The 27,704-nt window shown below is 40.8% G+C and overlaps 1 protein-coding gene across 1 annotated transcript in view; it reads left to right on the top strand.

The window, feature by feature from the left end:
• abca12 (ATP-binding cassette, sub-family A (ABC1), member 12) overlaps positions 1-27,704 on the top strand; it is a 73,279-nt gene that overhangs the window by 32,747 nt on the left and 12,828 nt on the right. The window contains exons 31-60 of the mRNA XM_086219933.1: positions 149-225; positions 1,308-1,438; positions 2,320-2,490; positions 4,140-4,304; positions 4,433-4,628; positions 4,893-5,032; positions 5,269-5,388; positions 5,543-5,633; positions 6,008-6,187; positions 6,717-7,008; positions 7,901-8,015; positions 8,160-8,489; positions 9,710-9,779; positions 10,357-10,491; positions 10,645-10,806; positions 12,274-12,457; positions 13,414-13,632; positions 14,613-14,809; positions 16,728-16,885; positions 17,443-17,676; positions 17,760-17,901; positions 18,087-18,333; positions 20,454-20,543; positions 22,343-22,430; positions 22,597-22,724; positions 23,349-23,436; positions 23,652-23,760; positions 25,045-25,099; positions 26,680-26,857; positions 26,973-27,088. Of these exons, the coding sequence (XP_086076059.1) occupies positions 149-225; positions 1,308-1,438; positions 2,320-2,490; positions 4,140-4,304; positions 4,433-4,628; positions 4,893-5,032; positions 5,269-5,388; positions 5,543-5,633; positions 6,008-6,187; positions 6,717-7,008; positions 7,901-8,015; positions 8,160-8,489; positions 9,710-9,779; positions 10,357-10,491; positions 10,645-10,806; positions 12,274-12,457; positions 13,414-13,632; positions 14,613-14,809; positions 16,728-16,885; positions 17,443-17,676; positions 17,760-17,901; positions 18,087-18,333; positions 20,454-20,543; positions 22,343-22,430; positions 22,597-22,724; positions 23,349-23,436; positions 23,652-23,760; positions 25,045-25,099; positions 26,680-26,857; positions 26,973-27,088 (4,608 nt within the window). The remainder of the gene's footprint in view (positions 1-148; positions 226-1,307; positions 1,439-2,319; positions 2,491-4,139; positions 4,305-4,432; positions 4,629-4,892; positions 5,033-5,268; positions 5,389-5,542; positions 5,634-6,007; positions 6,188-6,716; positions 7,009-7,900; positions 8,016-8,159; positions 8,490-9,709; positions 9,780-10,356; positions 10,492-10,644; positions 10,807-12,273; positions 12,458-13,413; positions 13,633-14,612; positions 14,810-16,727; positions 16,886-17,442; positions 17,677-17,759; positions 17,902-18,086; positions 18,334-20,453; positions 20,544-22,342; positions 22,431-22,596; positions 22,725-23,348; positions 23,437-23,651; positions 23,761-25,044; positions 25,100-26,679; positions 26,858-26,972; positions 27,089-27,704) is intronic.

The raw sequence follows: 27,704 nt of genomic DNA, 5'->3' as shown, positions 1-27,704 counted from the left end.
AAATCAGACAGTTGTTTCTCTCTCTATTGTGTGTGTGTGTGTGTGTGTGTGTGTGTGTGTGTGTGTGTGTGTGTGTGTGCGTGTGCGTGTGCGTGTGCGTGTGCGTGCGTGCGTGCGTGCGTGCCTGTGTGTGTGTGTGTTTTTGCAGGACCTCTGTGCTGAGTCAAGGTTTGGACTTCAACATCAGCAGCCTGAGCTCTCTCAACATTAACGTCACGTCCCCAGGTGAGATGTTTCTCCGTATAACAAGTTCTTGTGTTTCACAATATACTCTTATACTTCACTCTACTAGTACTGATGTCTGTGTAGGTTCTCATTCATCCAGGTCATCGTAGATCGAAGCGAAGTAAAATCTGGTCAACTGGACGTAAGTTAAAGTTAAAACTTACGTCCAGTTGACCAGATTTTACTTCGCTTCGATCTACTAGTACTATTCTATTTCTTCAGAGAGTCAACAGATACTTGCCTCAATTTTGTATTTACCAGACACGGATTATACTTCTTGTTGCTGATTTTGTGGTTTTGTCGGTAATTTCTTAGTTTTGTATGTTAAGAATAAGGACGGGAGAAGGAGGTATGAGGTGACACATGGTGTTTTTGTTTTAAAATGAAGTTGTTATCAGCACTTAGCATAAAAAGCTTCATGAGATGGAACCCTAAGGCAGCTATGAAACCTATTCAGTAATAAGAAACACATTGCTGCATCAAGAGTTAATTGAAAGATGCCTTTGTTAGTGCCTTGAATTGCACAAGTTAATAAAAGAAATACCACTGCACCGCCTGTTTAAAACATGCTTATTCAGAACCAGATGATTGTTTGGCCTCCGGCCTCTACTTAAATTCAGAAAAATGTATACTGTTGTGAGGCGTACTATTATACATAAATGACATAAATAAGAGGTTAAGTACCCTAATAGTAAATACATGTAATTTTCTCTTTTCAAGTAAAATGAGGTAAAGTAATGTGAATTAATATTAAACATTATATTAATAAAATATCAAACATGCATTAATATCACGCATTCAAATTGCACCAAATGTAACACAGTAATTCTTCGGATCCCCAGTAATTCACATGCAAAGTTTGACTTCGCTTTACTCTACGAGTGTCGTGATAATGAAGTCACAAATATACGCACACACATACACACATCACATAGAGATTACTGGCTTCATAATTGATATGTTACAGATGCTGTGGTATTGTGTAGCTTCTACCAACACAGAATGTTTTGGTTCTATGTGAAGGCGAAAAAAACAAAATACGAAGACAAATAGAATTCAGGCCGTATCACTTTATCTCCCAGGGGCAGTGACAGTTGGTGAGATGCTGAGAGATGAACATGCTTTCATCGCGGACGTTCAGCGGCACATGGATTTTGATCCAACTGTTCTCCGCCTCCTGATGGATACGTACCTGCCAAACAACAACTTTCTGGTGAGTTGCAACATTCCCAGTACCTCACCACATATTGTACTGCCACAGTGGTGCAAGAATCATGTGCAAACAACATGGAACTTTGCACAAATTTCATGTGTAGTTTAAAGCACCTCATCATCCATGTTTGAGGTCTGTTTTCAGGTGGTTTGTTCTCCAAAAGTTCCTTCAACTGTCATATTATGTGGATTCTCCTAATAATATTCTTTCATTTTTCATTTGGCCTATTCATGTCTGCAGGGAATGCTCTAATGACAGCAAAGATAATGTTTTAATTAACAACCAAACAGTGTTTAAGGGTGTTAAATCATTTCAAATAATGTTTCCCCAAATTTTAGCAAAGTCAACATTTTGACTGCAGCAGTCTGAGAATTTTTTAGAGATCTTGTTCAATATTTGATCTAAAATCTATTTTTTAACGAAACATATTAAGGATGTTTACCTATCTTTTGGAATAACATTCTTAGACAAAAATGAGAACTTCCTGCTGAAAAACATCACCAGGACTTGCTATATAATATTCTCTGAACATTTTCATTATAAAGAAATTCTAGCTAGGTATCTGGTTAAGATATTTTTCCAAGGATTTGTCGTGTCATGAAATTGCAGTAAAATTACATGTTTGTTGGAGTACAACCTTGTTATAATGTCAGAAAAGCTGTATTTTGTAAAGCCTGTTTGTTTTCTTTAAAAATAAATACCAATGTGGCTGAAGCAAATGTAGCTTTTTCTTTACCCTGCATCATCTCATCAAAACCTGTATTTAATGGCAAGGCTGTGAAATATTTTTCAAAAAAACAGTACAATTTGTAGTGCTACCAAGTGAAAGTAGGTTCTCCTGTTTTGCTTGTTTCTTAAAACTCTCATTTCTTTTGAATCAGATCCTCTCAGGTTTGGTCAACCTGCGTCACTGCAACTCCTCAGCAGCTATGAACATGAACGAGACAGACGTCCTCATCATGAAGACCTTCTGCTCCATGTCTGTCCGGCAGTGGTACACCTTCTCACTGCTGGTGGCTCAGCATCTCAACATGGACAAAGTCATCTTCAGAGTAAGACAGAACACACATTGAGCCTTTAGTGTGGAGAAAAAGAGTCTGACTCACATTCTTCAATACTAATTTTATTTTTTATTCTATTTTATTTATATACGTAAAAAAAAGCCCTGAAGAAAATGTGAGAATGCACTGATTGCTCATTCTTCTGGAGAGGCTGAGTAGAAAAAGAAATCATTTATGTTGGATAGTCACAAAACCCTTTGATGAAGCAGTGCTTGTTTGAGGATCATGCGAGACAGAAAAATTACTTTTGTACAAAATGATATTGGCTCACCAAACAGAGCTTTTAACCATCAAACAATTTAGTTTGTTTTTTTTCATACATGATACATTGCTCCCAGAAGAAACACAGCCCATCCCCAAAAAAGAGACAATTCCAATCGACATTTCCCACTCGAATAGTAGACTGGAGAGCAATTGTAGCAACCAACATATAATGCATCTCAAGAAGAAAAACATACAAACGACCAGGTCTATTTCATGGATGATTTCAAGTGCAAAGATGAGTAAAGCTATTTTCAACCAGTGTTGTTTTTTTTTTTTTTTTAATTCTCATGCTTGTTAAGACTTTTATTTCTATTGATAGCTTAAAGAGGAACAGGAACATGCAGGCCTCTCATTGGCAGGGAACAGCAGTCATTAAAAACATTTGATGTAGGTGTATTCATCTGAAACAACAATACATGATAAATATGTAACTGCACACATGCTGAAACACCTCATATGGAGGAAGACACAGATTTGGTGCTTTTTACATAAATCTAGGGATCGGTACGTTCTCATCAACTTTTAGAGACATTTGACCTTATCCAAATGATTAGCATCAGCATGACCTGGACATATCTGACAGGACTGGTGTTGGGGCTCTGAGATTGTGACGTACTCTATCGTAAGGGAACACTAGTGCGAGTCAGCATGATGATTAGTGAACAACAGAGAGTTGGTTAACTCTACACTCTCGTTGTTGTTGCTGGCAAACAATCATTCAGCTTGCAGCATCTCATTTTTGATCATCACTTTTGTTGGTTAAATGACAAACGTTGATGCTAATTAATGTCAATCCCATGAGTAATTAGATAGGAGGCAAACATTTATTGGCAAGTTTGTGTTTTTTTCTGCAAGTCATTGTCTGCCAAAGACCATTTCGCTGGTACTCAAGGTAAGAGTCTCAACTCGAACACTTTTTATTGAATTGTGTCACTTTTTGCAGTTCACTTGAATATTGCATTAGTTATGTCACTTAAAATGGCCCCGTTTTCATTATCATAGTTTGAGCTCTATTTACCTTCAAAGGTTCAAAGTGGTTCCTCTTCCATAAAGTCCAAGTCTGCTATGATGTATCTACGGTTGCCCAGAATGGTCAAAGTAAAGACTGCCGTGTTTTTGGCCCTATATTTCCTTCCTTCCTTCCTTCCCTAGTCATCTAACAGACAGGGGGAAAAAAATTGCAGATAGAATATTGAAGACCATTCCAAGGGATGTTGTGGTTCCTACTGGCTTCTGTAAATGACCAGTCCAGCTTTAAAACATCCAGTGGTGGTGAATGACAAATCTGAAATGTCAGTCTGTCAAATGCCCTTGTTGAATGTATGAATGAAAAAAAAAGACTCTCAACGAATTTAATTTTGGGCTCTTTCTTTCAGATGGTGTTGTCTGAGGACATGCAGAGCCTGGTGGGAGTCATGCTTCAGATTGCTGGCATGTTAGTCGACATGATGAACAAGATCACTCCTGCCATTAATCAGTTGCAAAGCTACCTGACCTCCATCGATGACCTCAACCTGGAGAACAACAATCAATTTAGACAAGTGTGTTGTCTTTATCACTGTACAATGCTTTTCAAATGGTCTATTCCTTAAAAATTAGGAGATTATAGTGGAAATATATTTTTCCTGGGATTATAATATATACATCGTACTTTTCTGTTTTTACCTAGATGCTAAGAAGACAGAGGAGCAGCATCTCTAGCCAAGCTACGTTTGTCACCATCTCTCGAGCATTGTGCAGTCAGGGCATCCTGGCTGTTTTTGGTCTCTCCAAACTTCCCTTCAAGTCTGATTCAAAACCTTTATTCCCTGATGACATTGTGAGGGAGGAGATGATCGACAGGTTCAAGATTCCACGAAATGCCAGTACGTTGAGAGAAGAACTGATTCTGTAGATTACAATTCGGATCCGGTTACTTTTTCTAAACAATTTTTATTTCATCTAAAGCCGTTGTGTATCAATGTGTGCCGTCCAGCTCAAGTCAGCTATCACTCTTGTGCAGTTGCAGTTATTGATGCAAAATGCTTCTTGTTATTATCTTTACTGGTAATGGTTTGTTTCTTGGTTTCTATTTCTTGTTTGCATTTGGCTTTTTGTTTACTGGTTCTCCCGTTTCTCCTGATATGCAGGTCCCTTCTGTATGAACATGTATCTGGACATGGTCAACACCACTGGAGGAGCCATTGCCTGGGCCTTCCTCAAACCAATGCTGATGGGAAAAATCCTCTACACACCCGATACACCAGTCACCAGGGCTATAATGACAAAGGTGCATCACGATAGCTCACAGAGTTTCAGGGAATTAGCAGACTGGGCACCTTCACTCTCTTTTGTAGTCAGTTTCCTTGTGTTTCTGAGTTACATGCTTAAAACGCACGGTGTCAGCGTAATGGTGACTGTATTTTTAGTATACGGTCACCTTCACGGTCACGACAGGGAATTCAGTTTGTTGTTTCCCAGACATTTTATTTCACATTCTCTTGTCCTTTTCTTGTTCTTGCACAGGCCAATGGTACCTTGTATGAGTTAGCAAATTTGAGGAAGTACTCTGAGGAATGGATTGACTCCTCAAACTACATCATAAAGTCTGCTGAATTACTCAGCCAGACTTTGCCGTTGCTGCAGGTATGAAAACTCAGAACTGTCCTCAGATTATTCTGGTTGGGTCATTGCCATCTAAAAATCTTTGCAGTGGTCTTCGACAAGTTTGAGGCTGAATCTTGATTTTTTAAATTTTTTTTTTGCGTCCCCTCTTCCACTCCATCTCCTCTCCTGACAGAATTCCCTCGGCAACACCTTTGTGAAAAATTTCATTGAGATGCAGACAGACATCAATGTTGGCAGCATGAAGGAGACTCTCAGCAACTTCTGTGAGTGAGCATTTGAAGGTCCTCCATTTGTAGGCTGCAGATACCCAGTTTAACTTTAGATTTTCCTCATATTTGAAAATATCTACGCTGTCAAACAATGCCTGTCCCTTAGGTTTGCAGGAAAGATTACTCTCATTTCAGCAGGGATTTCATTTTGTTCGTGGCGTTTCTCCTCGGTGCGATTATGCATGCCAGCTATTCCACATGGATGGAACCAACATTTTCAAGTCAAATTTCTGCTTTAGTTAGCATGTAACACAATTTAGGATGACACAGAGCGAACACACAAGATAAAATTACTTTAATTTGAATGTACCTCACTTGGAATATCTTTCTAAATTGCCTGCAATTGTCTCTTTTCTTTTTCCTCAAAGCTAACATGACTGCGATGCTGGAGAAGAACAAACAGATAATGAATCAGATCACCACCCTGTCCACTCTGATGGTCAACCTCTCCTCCTGTGTCAAATTTGACCGCTACCAAGGCTTCGAGTCTGTTGACCAGCTCAACACTGAAGCTCAGGACCTTGCCAAGAACCGTAATCTCTACGGAAGTGAGTAAATATTGTGTCCAATTGATCAGCTTTACTGTATGTTGAAAAATAAATAAATTGCTAGTGACAGATTTAATGAGCAATAAGGAAGAAGGGCCACAAGAGAAATAAGAGAATGAGATACTGGACATACTGGACCCTTACAAAGATCAGGTCCAGTCAGACCTCCTTGTTCACTGAAGGGCACTACATGCATCCAAGACCTTGCGTCATTTTTAATCAGCTTGAGTAGATGTGGATTTTGTATTATTTGGCAACTAAAATATGTGAATATTCCCTTTAAATTTGTGCCCAATTCTTGCCCAACAGATTTCTCACTGAACAGAAACCTGAAAGGAAACATTGTCTGACACCATTCAGTATTGGGTATTGGGAATAGAAAGAACAGTAAACTCTCTGTAAGCTTTGCATACGACAGAGCATCTTTTCCAGCTTGTAGTCATTTACATGGTTTATCCTCCTTCATCTAAAGGTGTTTTAAAGCCCCAGCTCTGGGTAATAGCCTGATATGATGCAATCTGTTTTTAAGGTGTCATTTTTAAGCTTCCCAAAGATGACAACACATCCTCCCTGCCTGGAAAAGTCAACTACACCATCCGCATGCATATGGACAACGTCATGCGTACTGACCGAGTCCGCAACCCTTACTTCGCGAAGGAGACACACATCTCAGCCAGTCAGACGCTGCGCTACAACCGGGGCTTTGTGTACCTGCAGGAGAACATTGACCGGGCCATTATTGAGACCCAGACCGGCTGGCGAGTCACAGAGCCTGCCGTGCAGCTTCAGCCCTTCCCCTACCCTTGCCATCTTCGGGATGAGTGAGTGGATACCACAAGCACACACATATATTATGAATGTGCATCCATATTGTTGTGTGTATAGAAACGTGAAACCGTACACAGTGTCTCTGAGGGGTCATACAGGCATTGATGTGGAATAAATAATGCATCATCTCTCATCATTCATTTGCCACTTGGGACTGTTAGTAACCAGTCAGTCACAGGAACCTTTCACATGATAATTGGCTCTACAGAGTGTGCATGAATATTCAGTATCATTGTGTATTCTTTTTTTGAAGTCCATACGCATATACATGCAACCATTCAAAGCCCCTTCACGCGTTTAATAACCATCTCTAAAGAACACTGCTCATCTCTGGAGTGTGTAACCAATCCGACACAGGTTTGGCATTAACTTCAGGATTCATACACGCCACGTTGTTTCCAATAAATCATACTTGAACGTAATGCCTGTGTTTGTGCTTGCCCTCAAGTGCATCTTAAGACAGTGCTGATATCTCATATCAGATGCCCCAGCGGGCCACTGTATCTGGCTGGCTGCCTTCAGTCCGTCTGTGAGATATTGTGATGTGTGCCTCTCCGCAGCTCTGATTTATTACTCCACAGCACAATTTTTGACATGATAGCAGTGAAATATGATTCTGTATAAAGAGCACACACTAAATTACAACGTATCCAGATCCAAGTGTTATTAGGACAAACAGAGAGATATTTATTTGGCGTAAATAATACGAGGATTGAGACATGGCTGTCAAAAGTCCTTCAGCATTGCTCCTGCACTTTGTGTCTTTGTCTCTCTGTCAAGCCAGTGACTACATGATGGACATGTTCATCTGCTGTTATTGACAGTTTCTGGATGTTTTGTTTTCTGAAACATTTGAGTGACAGTTGGCATCTCTGGTTACCCCAGGTACCTGGAGGCCATCTCTTTTGTCTTCCCGCTCATGTTGATGATCGCCTGGGTTCTATTTGTGGCTGACTTTGTGAAGAAGCTGGTGCATGAGAGAGAACTTCGGCTGCATGAGGTAAAGTTTATGCCAATTTTCATCAAAACTGCCTTTGCATTTTTTGCTTCAAATCCATCATTTTGTATTTCTCCAATATTCTGACTGTCTTTGATGTTTCAATTTATTTTTCCGGTAAATTATTTTTTTTCTCTTGACCCACAGTACATGAAGATGATGGGAGTCAATCCTCTCAGTCACTTCTTCGCCTGGTTCCTGGAATGCGCCACTTATTTGGTGTTTACCATCATCATCCTCACACTGGTGCTGAAGTACGGTGGCATCCTCTCCAACAGTGATGGCTTCCTCCTGTTTCTGTACTTCTGTGACTATGGTCTAAGCATCCTGGCCTTCAGCTTCCTGGTCAGCTCCTTCTTTGACAAGACCTACATTGCTGGTCTGAGCGGCAGCCTCCTCTACATCCTCTGCTTCTTCCCCTACATCGTGGTCATGGCCCTGGAGACCAGTCTCACCTTCTCGCAGAAGAGCCTCCTGGTGAGAAACAGTGGCCTTTGCTTTTAGGGTTCTCAGGGAGTGGGGATGTACCAAAGGGTAAACTGACAGTTTACAGTTTCATTTTATTTTTCCTGCCTTCTAATGCTAACATTATTTCTATACATTTACATAACACATATTTGTTTTTCTGAAAATATCACTTTGATCAAATGACTCATCTTCATTTTAGTGTTTGCCTTGTGATGATTCTTAATTGGAGGTCAAGACATTTTATTTTTATTAGATATGTAATTTTACTCACCTTAAGCCTAGTTTACCTTGAACTAAACAATTCTTCAGGGTTGCTGCACAATTTCTCAAACTTAGTGCTATCTAAAACCTCACCAGAGAAAAATATGCTCCTGAAACAAATGCACATGAAGCTTAATATTTGAAATCTACCAAGCAGTATTAAAGAATATTTTTGTCCAGAACTGAGTCCCAACGGTCTTATTCCTCACATAAGATAAAGTCGGCACATTATCTTACTTGAAAATTAGATATAACTGGCTTGGAATTGTTAGTTTGACAACGCTCTGTACAGTAATGTGACTGTTCTGGTCATTCTCACTCTCACAGTGTAGGCTTTAGTTAGTTCCCCACATTAAGACACATACGTGAATGTCTATCTTTCATCCACTTTAATAGTCCATTAAATCTGTAAACTCCAGCTAAGCTTGACTGAATTAAAGTCTGCTCCTCTGCTTCAGGCTGCATGTAGATCATGTTGTGGCTCTGCAGTAAAAATTCTATTATTTAAATTCTTGCAACTCTTAGAAATAATAGAGCCTCTGAACCAGCCAACTGTCTTTAGCTGAGCATTATCTATAACCGTTTTGTGTCCTTCTTCAATCCTGTTACCTTGAGAGTAGCAGTCAGCATATAGAGAACCAATAAAAACATAACAACAATAAGGAAAAGGTGTGTAGATCAAACCATATTCAAAGAATTGAAGCTTGTGTAGAGATACACCTCTTATGCAACGAGGCATCACCTCCAAATTGAAAACCTTCCGAAATTAAAATAAGACATCACAAAACATTTTCTGATAATCTAATTTGATACTTTTCTGTAGGAAACTGTTAGTGGCCTGTTTGTTGTCAAGAGCAAAGACGTTTATCTTCGTGAAACCAAGCAGCTAATCGTACCTTTGTTGGTATTTCTTTCCTTATTGCCCTTGCTTTGATTCCCTGTCTAATTCAAGTCTCATTTCCCTACAGAGTTTATTTTCCCCGAGCTGTTTCAGTTACGCCAGTCAATATGTCTCTCGCTACGAGTCCCAAGGAGAAGGTACGAGCATTTGACTTGCATCCAAAAAAAGATTTGACATATAATGGAATCATCTAGTCAAAAAGACAGAAGACAGGGTAAATAGGAAAGTATTTATCGGGAGCAAATCTCACTGTTCTTCACGGGCAATAGAGCAATTCTTGAGGGAGTAGATATGCTGCATGTCCACAGGAACCATCTGTGTTGTAAATTTAACTCAATCAAAAACAAGCTTTCAGTGACATTTGAAGAAAAATGGTTAGAAGCCACAGATTTGCACAGTTGAGAGAAGAAGTTGCTCTTCCTCTGCCCATCAAGGTCCAGAACTACTGAGGAACACAGAGCCGTGAGCTGTGTGGAGTGGAGTCCCACTTACTTAGAGAGGCTGTACAAAGAAATCTCCTAACTACCCTCTCAGATATCCTGAAGTTGAGCAGAAGCTGGAATGAACGTTTGAGATTGATGTGGTAACGTTAGTCGACGTTATGTAAGAAGTTTGGAAGAAAAAGCAAATGAAACTGTTGTGTTAGTATTGAAATAATATTTTCATTCATACATTACAAGCTCTAGAAGTACTATTAAAACTTCCTCTGCTCAGGAATTCATTGGAGCAACTCATACACCTCGCCTATGGCTGGAGACACAGCATCATTTGGGTGGCTGTGCTGGCTGATGCTCATCGACTCCATCCTCTACTTCCTCATCGGGGCTTACGTCCGAATGGTCTTCCCAGGTAACCAAGCAGACTCATCCAAATGAATTAATGATGATGATTGACTCATACCTCAATTGAAGTGTGTATGTTGTGTTACCTAGATGAAGCAGAGCCTCTTTTGGGTTGCATTGTAAAACCGTCTAAAAAGTGTTTGTCTTTTCTATTAATCAGGAAAATATGGCATCCCGGTCCCATGGTACTTCCCCCTCAAGGGTTCTTTCTGGGTTGATTTGTGCTGTTGCATGAAGTCACAGATCAAGGGAGCCAGAGGACACCTCTTCACCAACATCATGCATAAAAACCAACCTGTGTTCTCTGACGATAAGGGAAAAGGTAAAGAATAATGCACACTTTGCCGTACAGTAGCAGATAACAGCTAGAGCAGGGGCGCTTGGAGAGTACAGATCCCCCCTGCAGAAGCCCATTTTCCTTGTCATATACTGAACCCAGCATATACATGTCTGGATACATATCCAAAACTCATAGAAACAATCCAGAAACTCACTGGTGGCAGTTGCAAGTCTTCGACCTGTTTGTCCAGTGATGAATTAGGGAACTGCACTAAATCCTACACAGTTGTACACTAGAGAGTTTCGCTGTAAGTTTGGTTCTATGTGTTTGTTTGTCTTGTCTGTCTGTTAGGGGGATTAGGCAAATCTACATGAAACTATGGGACTATCAGGATGTATTCCATGGGTCCTTATTTGAAAAACAGATACAGGCTTGTTTCAAATACTTATGCACTTCACAAGTGTACCTCTATTTGGGAAAAATTCCAAGATTTGTCCCGTGATCAAGATCTGGCAACAAAATACTTCTTTATTTATTTATTTATTTTGCTGTCATTCTTAGCCCACACTCTGCCACTCTGAAAAGTTTCATGAAATTCAATTTAAGCTTTTATTGAAACTCTGAGCTCACCGAGGGAAACCTTTATTTTTGGTGGGGCCGAGTGCACCAGCAGAACAATAGAGAGAAAGCAGACGAGAAATCAAAGCAGGTAAAAGTAGATGGACAGTTGTCCTTAAAGTGAGACCTCACCCGGAAAATGTATTTTTCCTTTCAGATACTCAAAAATATGTCTCTTGTGTTCATGCAGATGTTTTTTTTCCACAATGCTGCATAACTTTTTTGTGGCTCCAGAATGCAGAAACAGCCAGCCACCTGTGTTTAGCTTGAAGCTAATGTTGCCCCATCGCCATCAACAGCAGAGCTGGCCAAGCGTGTCAGTTTAGCAACTCTAAAGTGCGTCAATCCACATCTTTATCCAGCTGTACGCACAGCAATCCTCATGCGCTTTTGATTTGAGCGGGGTCACAGTAGAGCTGACCCCCAGTTGTGCATTCAGTTGAACCAAATCACTCAAGGATTATCGTTTGATTGTTTTATCTCACCTGTTTTTGAGTACTTGAAAGGCAAAATCCACTTTAGGAGTGAGGAATTGCTCTGATAATAGCCTTGTACTGACCAGGAGAAGGTCTAAAGGTTTTTTGTTTGGAAAGGAAAGGTTTGGGAAATGGGCGAGGATAACTTTTGTGTAATCCTGTTGAGGACTCACTCGCTCACTCACTCACTCACTCATAAAGAAAACATCATCTCCTCAGTAGAATGTAATGACCCATCCTGTCTCCTCTGGTGTTGTTTCTTACAGCAAGACCATAAAATCTTTTCTTTCATGCTCTATCATTTTTTTCTAAACCCAGCACCAAGCTGCATTTATATTTCTCCTCACTCTCCATTTAATTCCTTCACCCTGTTAGTTTGATTTACTGGTTCCTTTGGTCTCCATGTTTCTCTCAGGCCAGAGCACACTTTCCTCGCAGGCAGGTGGGGATTTCTCACAGCTCCCCGTGGGCGTCGCCCTCCATGGTCTCACCAAGATCTATGGCAGCCGAGTCGCCATCGAAAACCTTAATCTTTCCTTCTATGAGGGTCATGTCACCTCACTGCTTGGTCACAATGGAGCTGGCAAGACCACCACCATGTATGTGCTGCACAACATGTCTGCTCTTTCACTGGATCAGCATATCTTGAGATGCATATGCATTTTGACTGTCGATATAGTGCATGCTGTGTGTTTTAAATTTGATTTGTGCCTCCCTTTAATCATCTCAAGGATCTGCTGCTGACAGGCAGATCGTTTTGTCCAAAACTGGCACAGCAAATGCACCATGTTAGAGATTAGTCTGATGGGTCGTCATGAGCTGGAGCACTTACATTTACATTTTAAATGTGACTCATTTTGCTGATGCTCTATTCCAGAAGAACATACAATGAGTGAGGCAGCAGAATAAGATTTCACAATGTTGAAAACCAAAAGGGGGATTTTATGTCCTATAATATTCCCCAAGCCACAAGTCATTTGACAGGAATGTGCTTGAGGGAAAAAAAAATACAGAAAATAGCAAATGAGACAGAAACAGAGTGCATTTTCAACCTAGTTTGGACATATCCTAGGTTCCAAAACAGGAGACTAGTGAAACTTTTTGTTTTCTATCAATCAATAATTCTCTTCAGGGCTGATGTCCCATTTTCTTACTTTAATAAAGAACACACTTTTCAAAATCAAGCTGTAAAAACTCTACCCTACAATTATTTATCTCTTTCACATGGTCCTTATCATATATAGCAGACATTAATCGATTTTCTGAATTGTGATCTTCAGCAGTGCAACATCATTTTTAAAAACTGCTGTTTTAAAAGGAAGAAGCCCAGTATGACACCCAGAATTTATATAGTAAATTTCAATCTTTAATGCTTTGATGAATATGGGTACCAAAATTGCAGTTTTAATTGATTTAAATGGCACATTTTTATGCACTTCATAGTACAAAGTACACAGTGTAGTGTAGACTTTTCATGGGAGCTCAGGGTCAAAAGTTGAATTGTGTGTATCCATCAAGTCACTATGTTTAATAAATGGTTTTGTTGTGTTCCTAGGTCTCTTCTTACAGGCCTTTTTGCCCCGTCCTCTGGCTCAATTGAGATTTATGGAAGAGATATGCAGATGAACTTGGATGATATTCGCACAGACCTTGGCGTCTGCATGCAGTATGATGTCCTGTTTGACCACATGACCACCAAGGAGCATCTCCTGCTGTACGGACAGATCAAGGCCCCACACTGGTCACGAGGAGAACTACATGAGCAAGTCCGAACGTAAGTGGTCAGCTGTGCTCGTGGTGCATTCAGAGATCATGTCACGAGTGCTATGAGATAAACTGTTGCAGTCTGATTTAACGAGCTGTGTTTGGCATTCCTGTTAACACAACATTTCAGGAATGCCTTGACGTGCTTTTTTCTAATTTGGCTCAAATGTCCACTGGGACTCAAGGATGAACTGAAACAATTTTGGCTGTTGAAGGTAAAAGTTCATTATGATGGAAACACATACATGTACATACATCCAGTATTTAAGACGTGATGTCACTGTGTGAAGTCTGTGGGTTTTTTTTTCCCCCAGTAAAAAAACAAACCAAAGAAGAAAAAAAAAAACAGTTGCCAGAAGTCAAGACCAATGAATGGTTCCACTGGGGACATTAAAGGAAGTTCAAGCAATGTTATGATATGGTCATGAAACTGATTTTATGGCTTCACTTGTACTTTATCGGTATCTCTAGGTTTTGGTGCAACAATCTGAATCTGTGATAAGAATGAAAAAAAGATCACTAAACCTGTTAACTTTAAAATATGTTCCTCTCTTTAGCACCTCTAGAGCTGTAAAACACACCAGATACCAGTGGGTGCAGGTTCAGAATGTTCTCTGAGAATTTTTGAAGATTAAAACATAATATTTATTCCCTGTTTCAGACTCAGATCATTTTATAACATCATTTATTTCTTCTGCATCTCAGAAAATCATATGGGAGAAAGCTTGAGGAAAGCCATTAGTCTGTGACATAATTAAGATATGGGTTTAACCCCCCCCCCCCCCCCCCAGTTAAATCATGGGCTTCTAGAGTTCCTGTATGATGCAAGAAGCAATAATCAACTTTATTCTAAAGGAAAAAGCTGTACCTCTTGAGAAACTCCTGCTGGGTAACTGATTGAACTAATGCAAATATTACCCAGAGGCCTGCTTGTAATGCATAGAAACACGATCTCACCCTTCAATGCTTTTCATTGACTCCCCCCACTAGGATTCTAGAGGAGACAGGCATGTATGCTCAGAGACACAAGCGGGTGGGTGCCTTGTCTGGTGGCATGAAGCGCAAGCTGTCAATCTCCATCGCCTTCATCGGGGGCTCCCGCGTGGTGGTTCTGGATGAACCCACCACAGGAGTTGATCCATGTTCCCGGCGCAGCATCTGGGACATTGTTATCCAGCATAAAAAAGGTAAGCCCTGCAGCCACATGCCAGAAACAGGTTAAAAAACACTCAGCTCACCTTCAAGCTGTAGGTAGGACAGCTTGTAGGAGCACTATTGCTGCTACAATTACTCCTACAGCCAAAGAATTTAAATTAGGCAAGGAGTGGAAGCTAAATGGTGCAACATCAGTGTGCAGTAGGGCTTCACAATAAATTGAATTTAATCAAAAACTCCCACTGGGATTTTCAAATCACAATAGTCATTAAAGGCTAATTGTGGTGCTGCAGAGATATCCTGCCTACATGTCATATTCTAAAACCCAAGAGAACATCCTTGGTTAATACAGATGAACACAAAAACACACCATTGTCATCATTTTTTTTCAATGAAAATGGAAGAAAAATGTAAAATGAAATTGATACTTTCTATAATATCACAAATAATATCGCAATCTCAGGGTCAGTGAAAATCATAGCCATTAAATATTCCTTTCAAAATCATGCAGCCCTTGCATGCAGCGTCCACGAAGGAAGAATGTAACCTTTAACTCTCATTCTCTTCTTCGCTGTGTCGTTCTGTTTTGTTCTGTGCCTCCATGAATGTATTCAGTCCAAAATTGTCACATTGCTGTTGTCAAAAAAAGCACCAGTGTTTCTATGGCTTATATTCTTTTTGCTATTGGGAGTGATAATAACAGGGAAGAACTAATGTGTTTGTGTGTGTTTGTGTGTGTGTGTGCGTCCATGCGTGCATGTGCGCGCGCGTGTAAAACATCACTTTATATCGTAACTTAAAAAAAAGATGTTTCTCTTATCAGTCCTCCACTACTGGTGTATCTCATCTTTGCGAGCCCGTATCCTCTCACAGACAGAGTGAAGACAATCCAGCTCCTCAATATTCTATACAACAGAGATACATCCATGTATTGGTTTCTGTCAAAGATGCCTTTTAATGGTGCTTTCCCTTTTTCCCAAGAGGGATAAAAGGAAAAGAGCAGTGAACCTAGAAACGACCCCGTGGGGCTTTCCCCTTCTCAAGCTTCCAACTTTAAATTCAGTATATAATTACCCTTAAAATAAATCCAGAGGTATTTTTCTTCTCTTGCAGTATCTCTGCATTATTGGTAAGAAGCTCACAGTATGTTACATAATTGTAGATGAGCAAGTGGCCCTGTTGCAATAAACAGAAATTGAGAGTTTTATTCTCAGGGGAATCTATTTGAAAATCAACTTTCTGCATCGCTTGCTGCCTGTGTGCCTGTGATGATTCATATGTGCCTGTCGCATATATGTGACTATGTCTTTGTAATGGCTTGTTTTTGTTTATTTGGATGCGCATTGTTCAGAATGTGCTTGTCAGAAAAGAAAACACAGCCCCCACCCTACCCAAATTCCATAATACAGCTTAATATTGTTCTCTTGTTCTTTTCACCTTCTCAAAGTTCTGAAAGCCAACAACGCATCACAGGAAAGCTTGCTGGTAAACATAAACTCGCTGAGTATGATTCACTGACAACAAATCAAAGGCTGTAGGAGTGATACATTCTCAACCAGGGCACGTTATGCTCATTTTCAGGGTCATACTTTTGTTTTGTACATGAAAACCGAAACACCTTTACATGCTTTTATGTTTAAAAAAATCCTAACATCCAGTGCTGCAACACATCTCACTCTTTAAGACCTGCCCCCTGGAAGCCAAGTCTTCTCTGATTGGTCATTTCACATAGCACGTCTGTCACGACCATAATCATTTCCAAACGTAAAAACTTCAGCACTTAAGAAGCGCGATCTGTTGCTGATTAACTGTGGCCTGGCACGGTTTGGCCTCTATGCAAAACTGGTTTCAATGGCTGATATTGATAATGTCTTATCTTGTGGTATTACACTGTAGTGAATACATGATTAATATCATGAGGTTGACTTTTGGATGTGTTTGTCGTTTCAGGACGAACTATCGTCATGTCCACCCACCACCTGGATGAGGCTGAAGTTCTGAGTGACCGCATCGCCTTCCTGGAGAGAGGAGGATTAAAATGCTGTGGATCTCCCTTCCACCTGAAAGACAAGCTGGGTCAGGGCTACAAACTCACCCTCACCAGGAAGGTACTTAACCTCACAGTCGTCAAGTCATCATGATTGGGACAGCAGCAGCAGCAGGACAGCTTTACACACTCTTTAGCACATCACAAAGTTATTTCTGAAGTATTTATTCCTTTTTAATGAGACATTTGGGAGATGTCATGAATCAGTCATGAATCGTCAGCCCACTCTTGCTTCATGCACTGCATGGCTGCAGACTTTTTTTTTTAATTTAATGTAATTTTTTTTTGCGGTTGAAGTAAAATGCTATCTGATGCATTTTACACAAACTTTTTGCTGGTAGTGGTTCATCGTGTACACTGCGCAGCCAGCACAAATTTAATTATAAAATGTATCCCTGGGAGATTTTAAAGGAGGAACTTGCCTGCCCACAGGTAAATGTTGCACCAGTGGATGTGATGTTTGCCAAACATGTTGAAAAAGTGCTGAAATGAAGAAACTACACACATGATGCTCTGCTGAGCGCTCTAAACTGACTCATAGAGTCCTTGACGAGATTTTTCTTATGTAGTCACATCATTTGGTCTGTTCAAAGCTGTAACATTTTTAAACATTCTCAGATATGGAACCTGGAATCGGAGCAGTGTGACAGTGCTGAGATGAAGGCCTTTATCCAAGCCCACATACCTGAAGCACGTCTTAAGGAGTCCCAGGGAGGTGACCTGGTCTATTCACTGCCCCCCTTCACCTCATCAAACGCCTCATCATACCGCTCACTCCTAACCGCACTTGATGCAAACCTGGATGGCCTGCAGCTGGGAGGTTATGGCATCTCTGACACCACCCTTGAGGAGGTATGCTCATTCATGACTGACAGGTAAATGGGACCTCTAATGGGCTCTTTGACTGTTATTAATGTTTTGTTTTATCTCTAAAGGTCTTCCTTCAGTTGACTCAAGGAAACATAGACAAAGAGGATGGACCCTTGTCCATCTCAGAGATGGTGTCTGACACTGGATCAGTTGACAGCTTTCCTTCAGACCTTGGTGGGAACATCTCCAGCTTCAATGACAAGATCAGTAGGTCACATTCCTTGTTCTGTTGTCTCACCTCTTTGACCCCTTCCTTTGCGTCAACCTTCCCTCTTTTCTGTTTTTCCTTCTGTCACGTGCACACACATCCAAAATTAGAAAAGAGAGAAAAAGATGAGTGAGTTAAGGTGGTGATTCAAGCTTCTCTAAATTTCCTCTCCCTTGTGTTCTAGAGCTGACTGGTTCATCCATAGTGCGCGGCATGGCCCTGGCCTGGCAGCAGATGGTAGCCATATTAATCAAGAGGTTCCACCACACCCGCAGAGATTATAAGGGCCTGATCTCCCAGGTCCTGCTTCCTGTTCTATTTGTGGTGTTTGCTATGGGCCTGGGTTCCATCAAGAATGACCTGCAGCACTACCCTGAGTTGGAGCTCAGCCCAGCACTCTACAACATCGGACCAAGCTACTCTTTCTTCAGGTAAAACCCCATGATGGAAATATAAGGGAGTACATTTTTCAGTGGGAACAGGTGGAGTGAACCAATAGTTCACATTTAGTCGCATACTGAATAAGTGACTCTAAACTTCAATGCCATCTTGAAACTGCTGTGATTGTTCGGATCATCTGTGCCGTCAGATCAACACTTTTTTACAGTGGGTAGCTTCTGTGTAACAACATCCATAGTCGAAGCATTATCTAGTCTAATGACTATAGTATCACAGTATTCCAGCGGATCCAGCTTCCGTGGTCAAGCAGGAGGACATATCCAAGAACTCTGACCCTTTTGAGTGTTTCATCATTTTTTTGGTTTGTTTTATCACAAATATGTCACTTTATAGGTGAGTGGAGTCATACAACTGTGCAGCTGTATTAGGCAGAGGTTTTGAAATGATATCTGGGATCTACTGAACAGACCTGTCTCTTTTTTTGAAAGAAAAAAAAAACCAAAAACAAACGTAGAGGATATCGTTATGTGTTGTCAACATTTGATGTCTACTACAAAAGTACTGTGTTTGAAAAGACTACCGGTAGTTTGATTTCAGCGAGAGATGCATCTCATTTCTCAACCAGCCCATTAGGTTACCGCAACTCTTGTAGCGGGTGACAAGGTTGTAGTTTGATGAGTGGTAGACGGACCTTCAGAAGACAGAGAGAGGCAGCGTGGGGTGGAAAGGAATGATTTTGTTGCAGACATCTGAGATGCAGCATCAAAGTGAGCGAGATTAAGAGTGTCAGGAGTTCGTGAGACGTTTTCATTCTTGAGAAGCTATTGTTTGATCAAGGGGTTATGTATCACGGGAGAAAACGCTGGGGTGCCAACCCATATTAAAGATCAAGCACGGTTCTTATCCCCAGCCTTCTTTAGCTTGATATAGAAATGAGACGCAAGGAGATTTTTTTAAATTGATTTATTTTTAAAATAGTTCAGTATCAAGGTTGGCTGGGGGGGGGGGGTTATAGCGAATTTCTATCAACCCTCTGACCTTTTCAAGGTTTGTCAGTTTGTGTTTGAAGGCAAGTTAGGGCACGAATAAAAGATATCCAACCCAGATATAAAATGATGTAACAAAACGTCTTGTTCTTGCATTTATCCTGCTTCTCACACTATGGGTGACATCACATTCTGGGTAGGAAAAGGTATTAAACATTTTGGCTCATCGTACCAGCCAGGAATTTTATCCAGGTCTTTTCCCAGAAAGTCTGAAAATTTGTTTTTTCTCACAATGCTGAAAAAACCCTCACACTGCGCTCAGGGAACCTCCATGTGCAAGTAGTAACTTCTATTCTCACCAGTCTCCAAATTTAAGTAAGAACAGAATTCTAATGCGGAATTAAAAGGGGTCTTATTTAACTCACTGTATTTCCCACACCAAAATGTTTTGTTGACAACATAAGAATTAACGCAATTCCTTTCAAGTTGTCTGAGCAGCAAGCCAGAGTTTGATCAGCTGAACTTATGTCTCATTCAGTGGAAATTATACAATTAGCATCACCATGGCAACCTCTAAATTCACCCTCTCCGTCGAGTTAAGGTTAGGATTCAGACTGGCTTCTCTGATGTCATTGGTGTCTACCAAAGAAGACTGAGATTTCTGTCAATCTGGCTTCTACTTTAACTCAGATTATTGTTGAAATGAAAGCAATGATAAGCACGAGTCACTGATGGGACCAGTCGACCCTGAATATGAAGGTGCTGCCGCTGCTCTCTTTTATAATATACAGTTGAATTAACAGACGTGAATTAAATACTGGGTCACGACATGTCAATTTTATAAAAATTCTAAATATGCAGTGACTCTTGTTTCTGGACATTTTTATTATGTTTTCAGGAAATATAACTTTGGTGGAAGTCTGGGCTCTTCAGGTGTGGTGTCTTGTTTCCTCAAGTTAAAATATGTCTTTGTCTTCTGCCAGCCTTGATACCGACTGATTTGAATCAATAAGTAGAGTGTAAAAGTGTCCGTTTGAGGTCATGATAAAGATCCATGGTACAACCTTGTGGCTATGCTACTTCATCCATTATTAATTTTGTAATAAAATTTTGATCTGTTCAATTTCTGTGTTACCCTTGAGTAAAGGCTTGTTTTACATCCACAGTGACCAGAATCCAAACTCCAGCCAGCTGGTGAACAGCATGATGTCATACCCTGGGATTGATAACGACTGCCTTGACAAGCCAGGCGACACGTATGTAATCACATCTCAAATGCATCGTTCGTGTTTTTTTTAAATCATAAATGTTTCAGTGGATCAGGGTGCCCAGGTGCAGCTTCTATATATATGTCACTGTTTTCCACACAGACAGTATTTTCATATTTCTCTCATTGTCATTCTTCCCATGCCTCGTCTTTCACCTTGTTTCATTTTACTAGTCTGCCTCCCTCTTCTTGCAGCTCTCTCTGGTCTCTCACATCCCTCCTCTCGAATTTCCTGCTGTTCAGCTCCACGTATGTGGCTGAAAGCCTGCAGCAGGGCCCTGCAATGGGAGAGTGTCATTTGTATTCCATAAACACCTTATGTTTATAGGGGATAGTTTCCCCTTAACAGTCACTGAAATCAATGTTGGCACTCATGAACCAGACCTCAGAGGCATTTTAAAACTCCCTGGCCCTGAAAAAAGCCAACCAGTGTAATGGTGCAGAAGTGACAGCATGTTTTGCTCATGATTCCCACCAATCACCAAATAATCATGATCAAAAGAATATAGACAAGGAAATCCTTTCCTCTCCTTAGTTTACATGATATAAATCTAAACAGAGTGCTGCGGGGATGGTGTATTTTGGAACTGACTACAAGATAATAATTTCAACAAACAAATCTTCACAAATTAACACACATTAATTATACATGAAGTATAACTGCAATTGTTAAAGTAACGTTAGGCCGCAGTCCAAATCCAGCACGCAGCACAAGTTCTGCATCTCCACAGCTGGCTTCGTCTTTTGTCTTCTATGTGTTCACCGTGATGACATGTTATGTTCCTGACAAGCTGCGTCGTCTTGTTTTTCACTTGTTAGCCTTTAAAAGACATAAAAGTATCCAAAATCACAAATGTGGTGTTTATTGATTTGTCTGTCCATCTATCTGTCCATCCATCCATCCATCCATCCATCCATCCATCCATTTTCTACATTTTCTTATCCTGTTAAGGGTCACGGGGGGGGGGGGGGGCTGGACATATAGACAGACAACCATTCACACTCACAGCCACGCCTACGGTCAATGTAGAGTATCAATCAGCCTCGTCCCCTCTTGATGTCTTTAGACTGCTGTGAGGCGACAGTGCTAACCACTGCACCACATGCTGCTCTTTATTGATGTGTGCTATAGAATAAAACAAAAAGTTATCTTCATTCTATGTTGACCAAAGCTGTTAATTCAGGCATTTATCTAAAAACAAATTCCCAAGTCCCATTGAAACTGAGACGAGGGAACCAAAACTTCAACAGTGCTGATTTACTGCTCTGTATATTACTGTATGTGCAGGACCTTGCTATCCAGTCATGGACCATTTCTGTTGACTTACAGCATAAAATAGATATGCACAACAGTGAGCAAGTGTCCAATGGCCCTGCTAAAATCGTGATGATGTGCAGTGTGAAGAATAGATAGACTCCTTATTTGTCCCTGTGGGGAAATTGATTTGCAGCATAATCACAAGGCATTTCACTGCAACATTGCAAGGTCACCCATACAAACACACAGACACACACGTACTGGGGTAGGGAGTGCAAGGTTCAGTCCCGTTAACTGTTTAAATATTTAATCGCTTGTGGAACAAACAAATACTTTGATTTATAGTTTGCACTTTTCATTCCACGCAGTACACAGACTTTTAGCATCGATTCCAGCCGTCACATCAACTCACTGCCTTCAGCAATCATGTCAACTCAGTTTCAAGATATGTTCAACGGCGTGTCCAGGGATGGTTTTACCGGGCACTGCAGACGTTGCAGACATTCACTTTGTCAATGTTTCTTTTCAAGGGTCTGCACAAGAAGTACGAACTACTGGGAATCCAGTGGGAACAGCTCCAAAGCATTTAGTGACTGTAAATGTACCCATCAGGAACAGGTCAGACTGGGTCACCAGGCAGATAGTGTTTGTGTGTGTGTGTCTGTAAGTCTGCGTGTGAGTAAATTCTCCTGTTCTCACCTTTGTGTCTTTCTGGGCTCACATTCACACTTCTTTTTTTAAAAGGGGTCAGAAGTGATGTTTGTTTCTCATCCGTATGATGCAGCTTTGCGGTCAGGACAACTTCCAGCCGCCCCATAAGATGATCCCGTCATCGCAGATCGTCTATAACCTGACTGACTTCAATGTGGAGAACTACCTGGTGGCTACAGCCAATGACTTCATAAGGAACAGGTGAACTGAAACATCGTAATGAAGCCATGTGTAGAATTCAGCCCATGTTTCACTGATGGCTGGTTCAGCTTGATAGAATTTGACTTCTTGTGAAAGTGACTTCTTCTTCCTGTATCACATTTCACTCCTATGTAGGAATGAAAAGTTGTGTTTGTTATCGTAATACATTCTTGAGTAACTCGGAACTCTGATATCCTGTTTTGGCAAAATGCAAATACAGTGTGAGGAGGCCTAAAATCAGTGTGTGTACTCACACTGTGACAGTACACTCTGTAACGGGAATGAGTTTCCGTAGATCAATGCGTGTGTTGTCTGGTCGATTGCATCATGTGAATTTCAATTGTCACATTCTCCACTTCAATCCATGATTGAACTATTACTATAAATAAATTAATTATAGTTTTTAATCAGGAACAGTATTGGATCACTATTTCAATTTCCCAGATGCATATTAGATCAAAAAGTTGCATATCTAACTGCTACATGAATAAAAACATCAGGATCAGATCAAACATGGTGTCCGTATTGGCAAAGATCCAATTATAAAGGATCAGAGTAGGGTGAGGGCCAGCAAAACTTGGTCATGTGAGCCCTCATAAAAGTTTGTCTTATTTGTCTTTTCAGGTATGGTGGGTTTGAATTTGGCAAGCAGCTTCCTCCTGACTTAAGGATGGATCTTAGAGCGGTGCCACAAAACCGTTCACTATCTAAGGTAAGGTTCTCTGCAGTTTCCTGCTGCTCGTCACAATATTGCCGTAATTTCTCCCATTGAAAGTAAACGTGACAATCTCACACCCCATAAGCTTCCAAACTCTGGAACAGAATAATAAGTGCTGTTGCAGACAGATCTGATTTGTGGCAGGATGTGTGAAACTTTTTTTTTTCTTTTTCTCAAATGTGTGTACACTCGCGTTTGTATGGGTTTAGGTCTGGTTCAACCCTGAGGGCCACCACACAATGCCAGCATACTTAAACAGCCTCAACAACCTCATCCTACGCTCCCATCTTCCAGCAGACAGGGATCCACGTGAATATGGTAAGCTGCAAAGTAGTTAGTGCTAAATTGCACAAATATGGTACATAAATCAAGTGACAGTGGAGGGATGCAGTCTGATTTAACAGCTGCTTGTGTTTATTCTCAGACAGTGATTTATAAATTGAGCTTATTACAGCATTCACAGTCATGTAACCATTTTGTTCTATTCAGAGGTTTCAGGAAAAAAGCCTTCTCATAGTATTTTTGGGGAGGCTGTCCTTATTTTTATGTATTCATACACAGCACTTCCCGTTTATCATATTTCACATTTCCATGCATAAGGGATTGCACATCAATATTTTCTAGTTGCTCCTGAATTCTCTCCGGAAGTGAATTTTGTATACTCAGAAAAGAAAACTGCAATCAGTTTGTTTCCTCATGGTTCATTTCGCTGGATTAAAGGCAGGGGGTGCTGTGTGTCCTATAACTCAACCCATGGTGAATACTGATGAGTGCTGCTATGATTATGCTGAAGAAAACAAGGTTGTATTAGTGGGGTTTATCAGCCACATGGGATTATGAAAAGAGACTGGAAACCTTTTAGATTGCCCCCCCCCCCCCCTCGCTTTCTGAAAAACGAAAACATTACAACAGTTTACACTCAGCAGTCACTGAAATTCTAAACACTTGTCAAACAGCACCAAAAAAGAAAAAAGGCATCGATGAAAACTCTCCTGTATTTCAGGGCAAAAACAACCTGATAATTCTTAGCTTGGCTTAGCTTTCCTTTTTGGGACAGTGAATATTTTCCACCCATTGCTTGATATGGAGAGTGGGGAAAAAACAAGAAACTTAACACAATCACAATCAAATTCTTGTAATAAAAAGGAAACTTCAAGAAAATTATTAAAAGTGCATCAAATGTTCCAGACTGATTCCAATATCCCACTGCAAATATGGGCAGACCAGGTGTTGGAACAGTGCCACACCGTTGATGATGGTAGATCCATCGGTAGAAGCCCTCTATGCTGCCGAACCTGCTCCAGGGCTCCTGTGCTTCGGATGATCTCACACACGCTCCTATCTTAGCAAATGTAATCAGAAGCATGAAGGGGAGCTGTTCGTTTCTCTGAGCATCTGGAGGATTCCATATGTCTGGGGAAAAACAATTAAAGAAAATCCCATTTTCTCCGAGGGCACTGGCAAATGAAATCATTCCGAAGAATATTTCTTAATAGGCTATGACGTAGGCTAAGAGACTATCATCGCTCAGCCACTTCCTGTGGTGAAAAAATAGCGTGTATCTCTGTTACTAACCCAGTACTCTGCTTCTTTCTTTTACAGCCATTTCAGTTTCCAGTCACCCCTATTTTGGCCGGGCAGATGATGAAGATTCAGTGTAAGTGTCGTTTTTAATTGTTTCTTGTTCCCTTCTGCAGAACTGATTTTTCTAACACCACACTGATGGCTGTAAAACAAATATCCTTATTCTAATTGGTATAAATATCCCTGAATTACTCATGGTAATATTATTGGCTCTTGTTTGGCAAGATAAATTATGAAAGCGTCCTACTTTTCCTTTGAAGGCATCAAAATCACAGTGGTACATGACAGCAGTATTTACCCATATTTGATTTTCTAAATGGATTTCCCAGAGCTTGCAGTATTGATTACAATCCCGATATAATAAGTATTTACCCTGTAGGTGGCAGAGAGCTGGATTGATTCTACTTCACTTCCCAAAATTGGTTTATTTGAAACACTCCACATACTGCTTCAAATACCCGAGGAATTACAGTGTGCGGCGCCTTTGCAGATCTGCGTGTTCTAGTTGGTCAAATCAAATAAATCGTTTAGAGAGTGGGTTGAGCTGCAGTTCTGATGTCATGTGGGTTCATCCTCTCTGGAGTCTTGTCAGTGCTAACCACCTCAGTGGCCATTTCTGTGTTCACTGGTCTTCTGTTTCTCCTCATATATTCCACAACCTGTGCATATTCATTTATCCAGTAGAATGGATATTGCAGGGTCTTCAAATTCACAATTACCAGCCCTTCCAAGGATACTCTGCTTCCTCTATTGATGTATTGATGTTGTCTGAGCCATGTTACAGACACAACAGGCTTATTACACCAAATTCCAGCTGTACAGTCGCTCATGGGGGAAAAAAATAAGCCTGCTTGGTAGTTGCTGCTGCTGCTGGCTATCTATTGTAGATAGAGCTGCCCTAACCTCCCCCCGGCTATTCTCTCTGCTTCCCATTTGGTCACTCAGCCAGCTTCATCGCCATGCTCTTTCAGCTGTATGCAGCTAATTCTATGAGGATGGGGGGTATTGTGGTCTGGCCAAATGAGAGAGAGGGAGAGGGGGAGAGAGAGAGAGAGAAGCACGCAGGGATAGAGTATTGTTTGAGATGAACAGGTAGTGGCATCAAGCAAGTGTGGAGGTTGAAGAAAAAAGTGAGGGATCAAAGTCTCAGCTGGTTGTCTAGACGGGATGATAGGCTCTGCAGCCTCACAGCAGCACTCCTGGCTTAGCTGTAGTTCTTGACACAAAGCCATCTGTTTATTTTGCAGTTATTATATTTTCACATGGAAAGCACAAGGTTGTTTATTGCTAACAGAATTCTTTTGATTGTGAGTCACTTTAGTAGTTCAAATGAGTCAGGTCTCAGCAGGGATTGATTTGATAGTTGGTAGGAAGAGTCGAGAAAAGGCAGTTGTTTTGGAGGATACTACTCAAGGTTGCCTCACTTTAAGGGACTCAGCTCACCAGAGTGTATTGATTTCTTCGCACATTTTGTTTTCGCCTTATCTAAACCTATAGCCATTGCAGCTCTAATGAAGTATAACACACACGTACAACTCTATTAACCCAGAACATGTTGTCTGTTTGTGGGAATGATAATTCAGTAATTACAGACATGACTTACAATGTCAGTGTTATCAGTGCCATCTAAGTCAATCCCATGTGTCCTCACAGGGTCCAGGGAATGCTCCAGATCCTGGTGGCTCTCTGCGTACTGACAGGTTATTCAATCACAACGGCCAGCTTTGCCATCTATGAAGTCAACGAACACCACAGTGGCGCCAAGAGGCTCCAGCACATCGCTGGCATCAGTGAGCCCTTTTACTGGGCTGTTAACTTCCTTTATGACATGGTAACATCTTCTAATTGCTTCTGCACATGCAAGCATCATGTCTCTGAGGACCTAATTAATAGCTTATTTATTTAATGTTGTGAAATAGGAGACATTATTTTTGCTCTTTTCTCAGATCCTCTACATGGTTCCTGTGACTTTGACCATCGCTGTGGTTGCAGCCTTCCAGATTCCAGCATTCACAGATCGGCAAAATTTGGCTGCTGTCACTCTGCTTCTGGTGCTCTATGGGTGAGTAATTTGGCCTCACACCCTCCCTTCTCTCTGGACAGGCAGCCTGACAACATCCTGACAGGATGTTCATGTGCTAGCCCTTTGAAAAACGACTGCTGGTAAATGGCATTCTGCTTTGTGTTTGGGATGTAATCGACCAAAAGTAATTTTACGTTGAATCAATAATGTAGTAGAAAATCTGAGCAAGACAAAGCCGCCATTTAAGTAAGGTCAACGTTAACTGCCAAGGAAAGCAATGCTGTAGTTCTGGTACTTGTTTCAATCATTAGTAATACTCACTGAAATGATTACTAAGCTCTCAAAACATGAAGACTTTGATTAACAAAATAGGTGCTGCATGTTTTTGTTTGAACCATTTTCCTCTGCTACTTCATCCACATAAATGAGACGATTGAAAGGGTTTCTTTTGAAATGGGACATTTGTGTGACTGTTGAGAGAGCTCACTGCTTCCTCTGGTAATATTATCATAACCGAGAGAACCAGTGTTCATCACAAAATGTAAACCCCTGTTAACCTTGCTAGAGGTGTGAAGAGTTTCTCCACTGCTGTAAGGGATCTGATTTGTAACATCCCAGACTTGAAGGTAACATTCTGGATTTTCTGGGAACTTTC

Source organism: Aulostomus chinensis, chromosome 12 (assembly GCF_037954235.1).
Source record: "Aulostomus chinensis isolate RoL2024-O1b breed Wild chromosome 12, RoL_Achi_v1.0, whole genome shotgun sequence".
In the NCBI taxonomy this organism is placed as follows: Eukaryota; Metazoa; Chordata; class Actinopteri; order Syngnathiformes; family Aulostomidae; genus Aulostomus; species Aulostomus chinensis.
The sequence above is the reverse complement of the archived record's forward strand: the minus strand, read 5'-3'. Positions and strand labels throughout refer to the sequence as shown.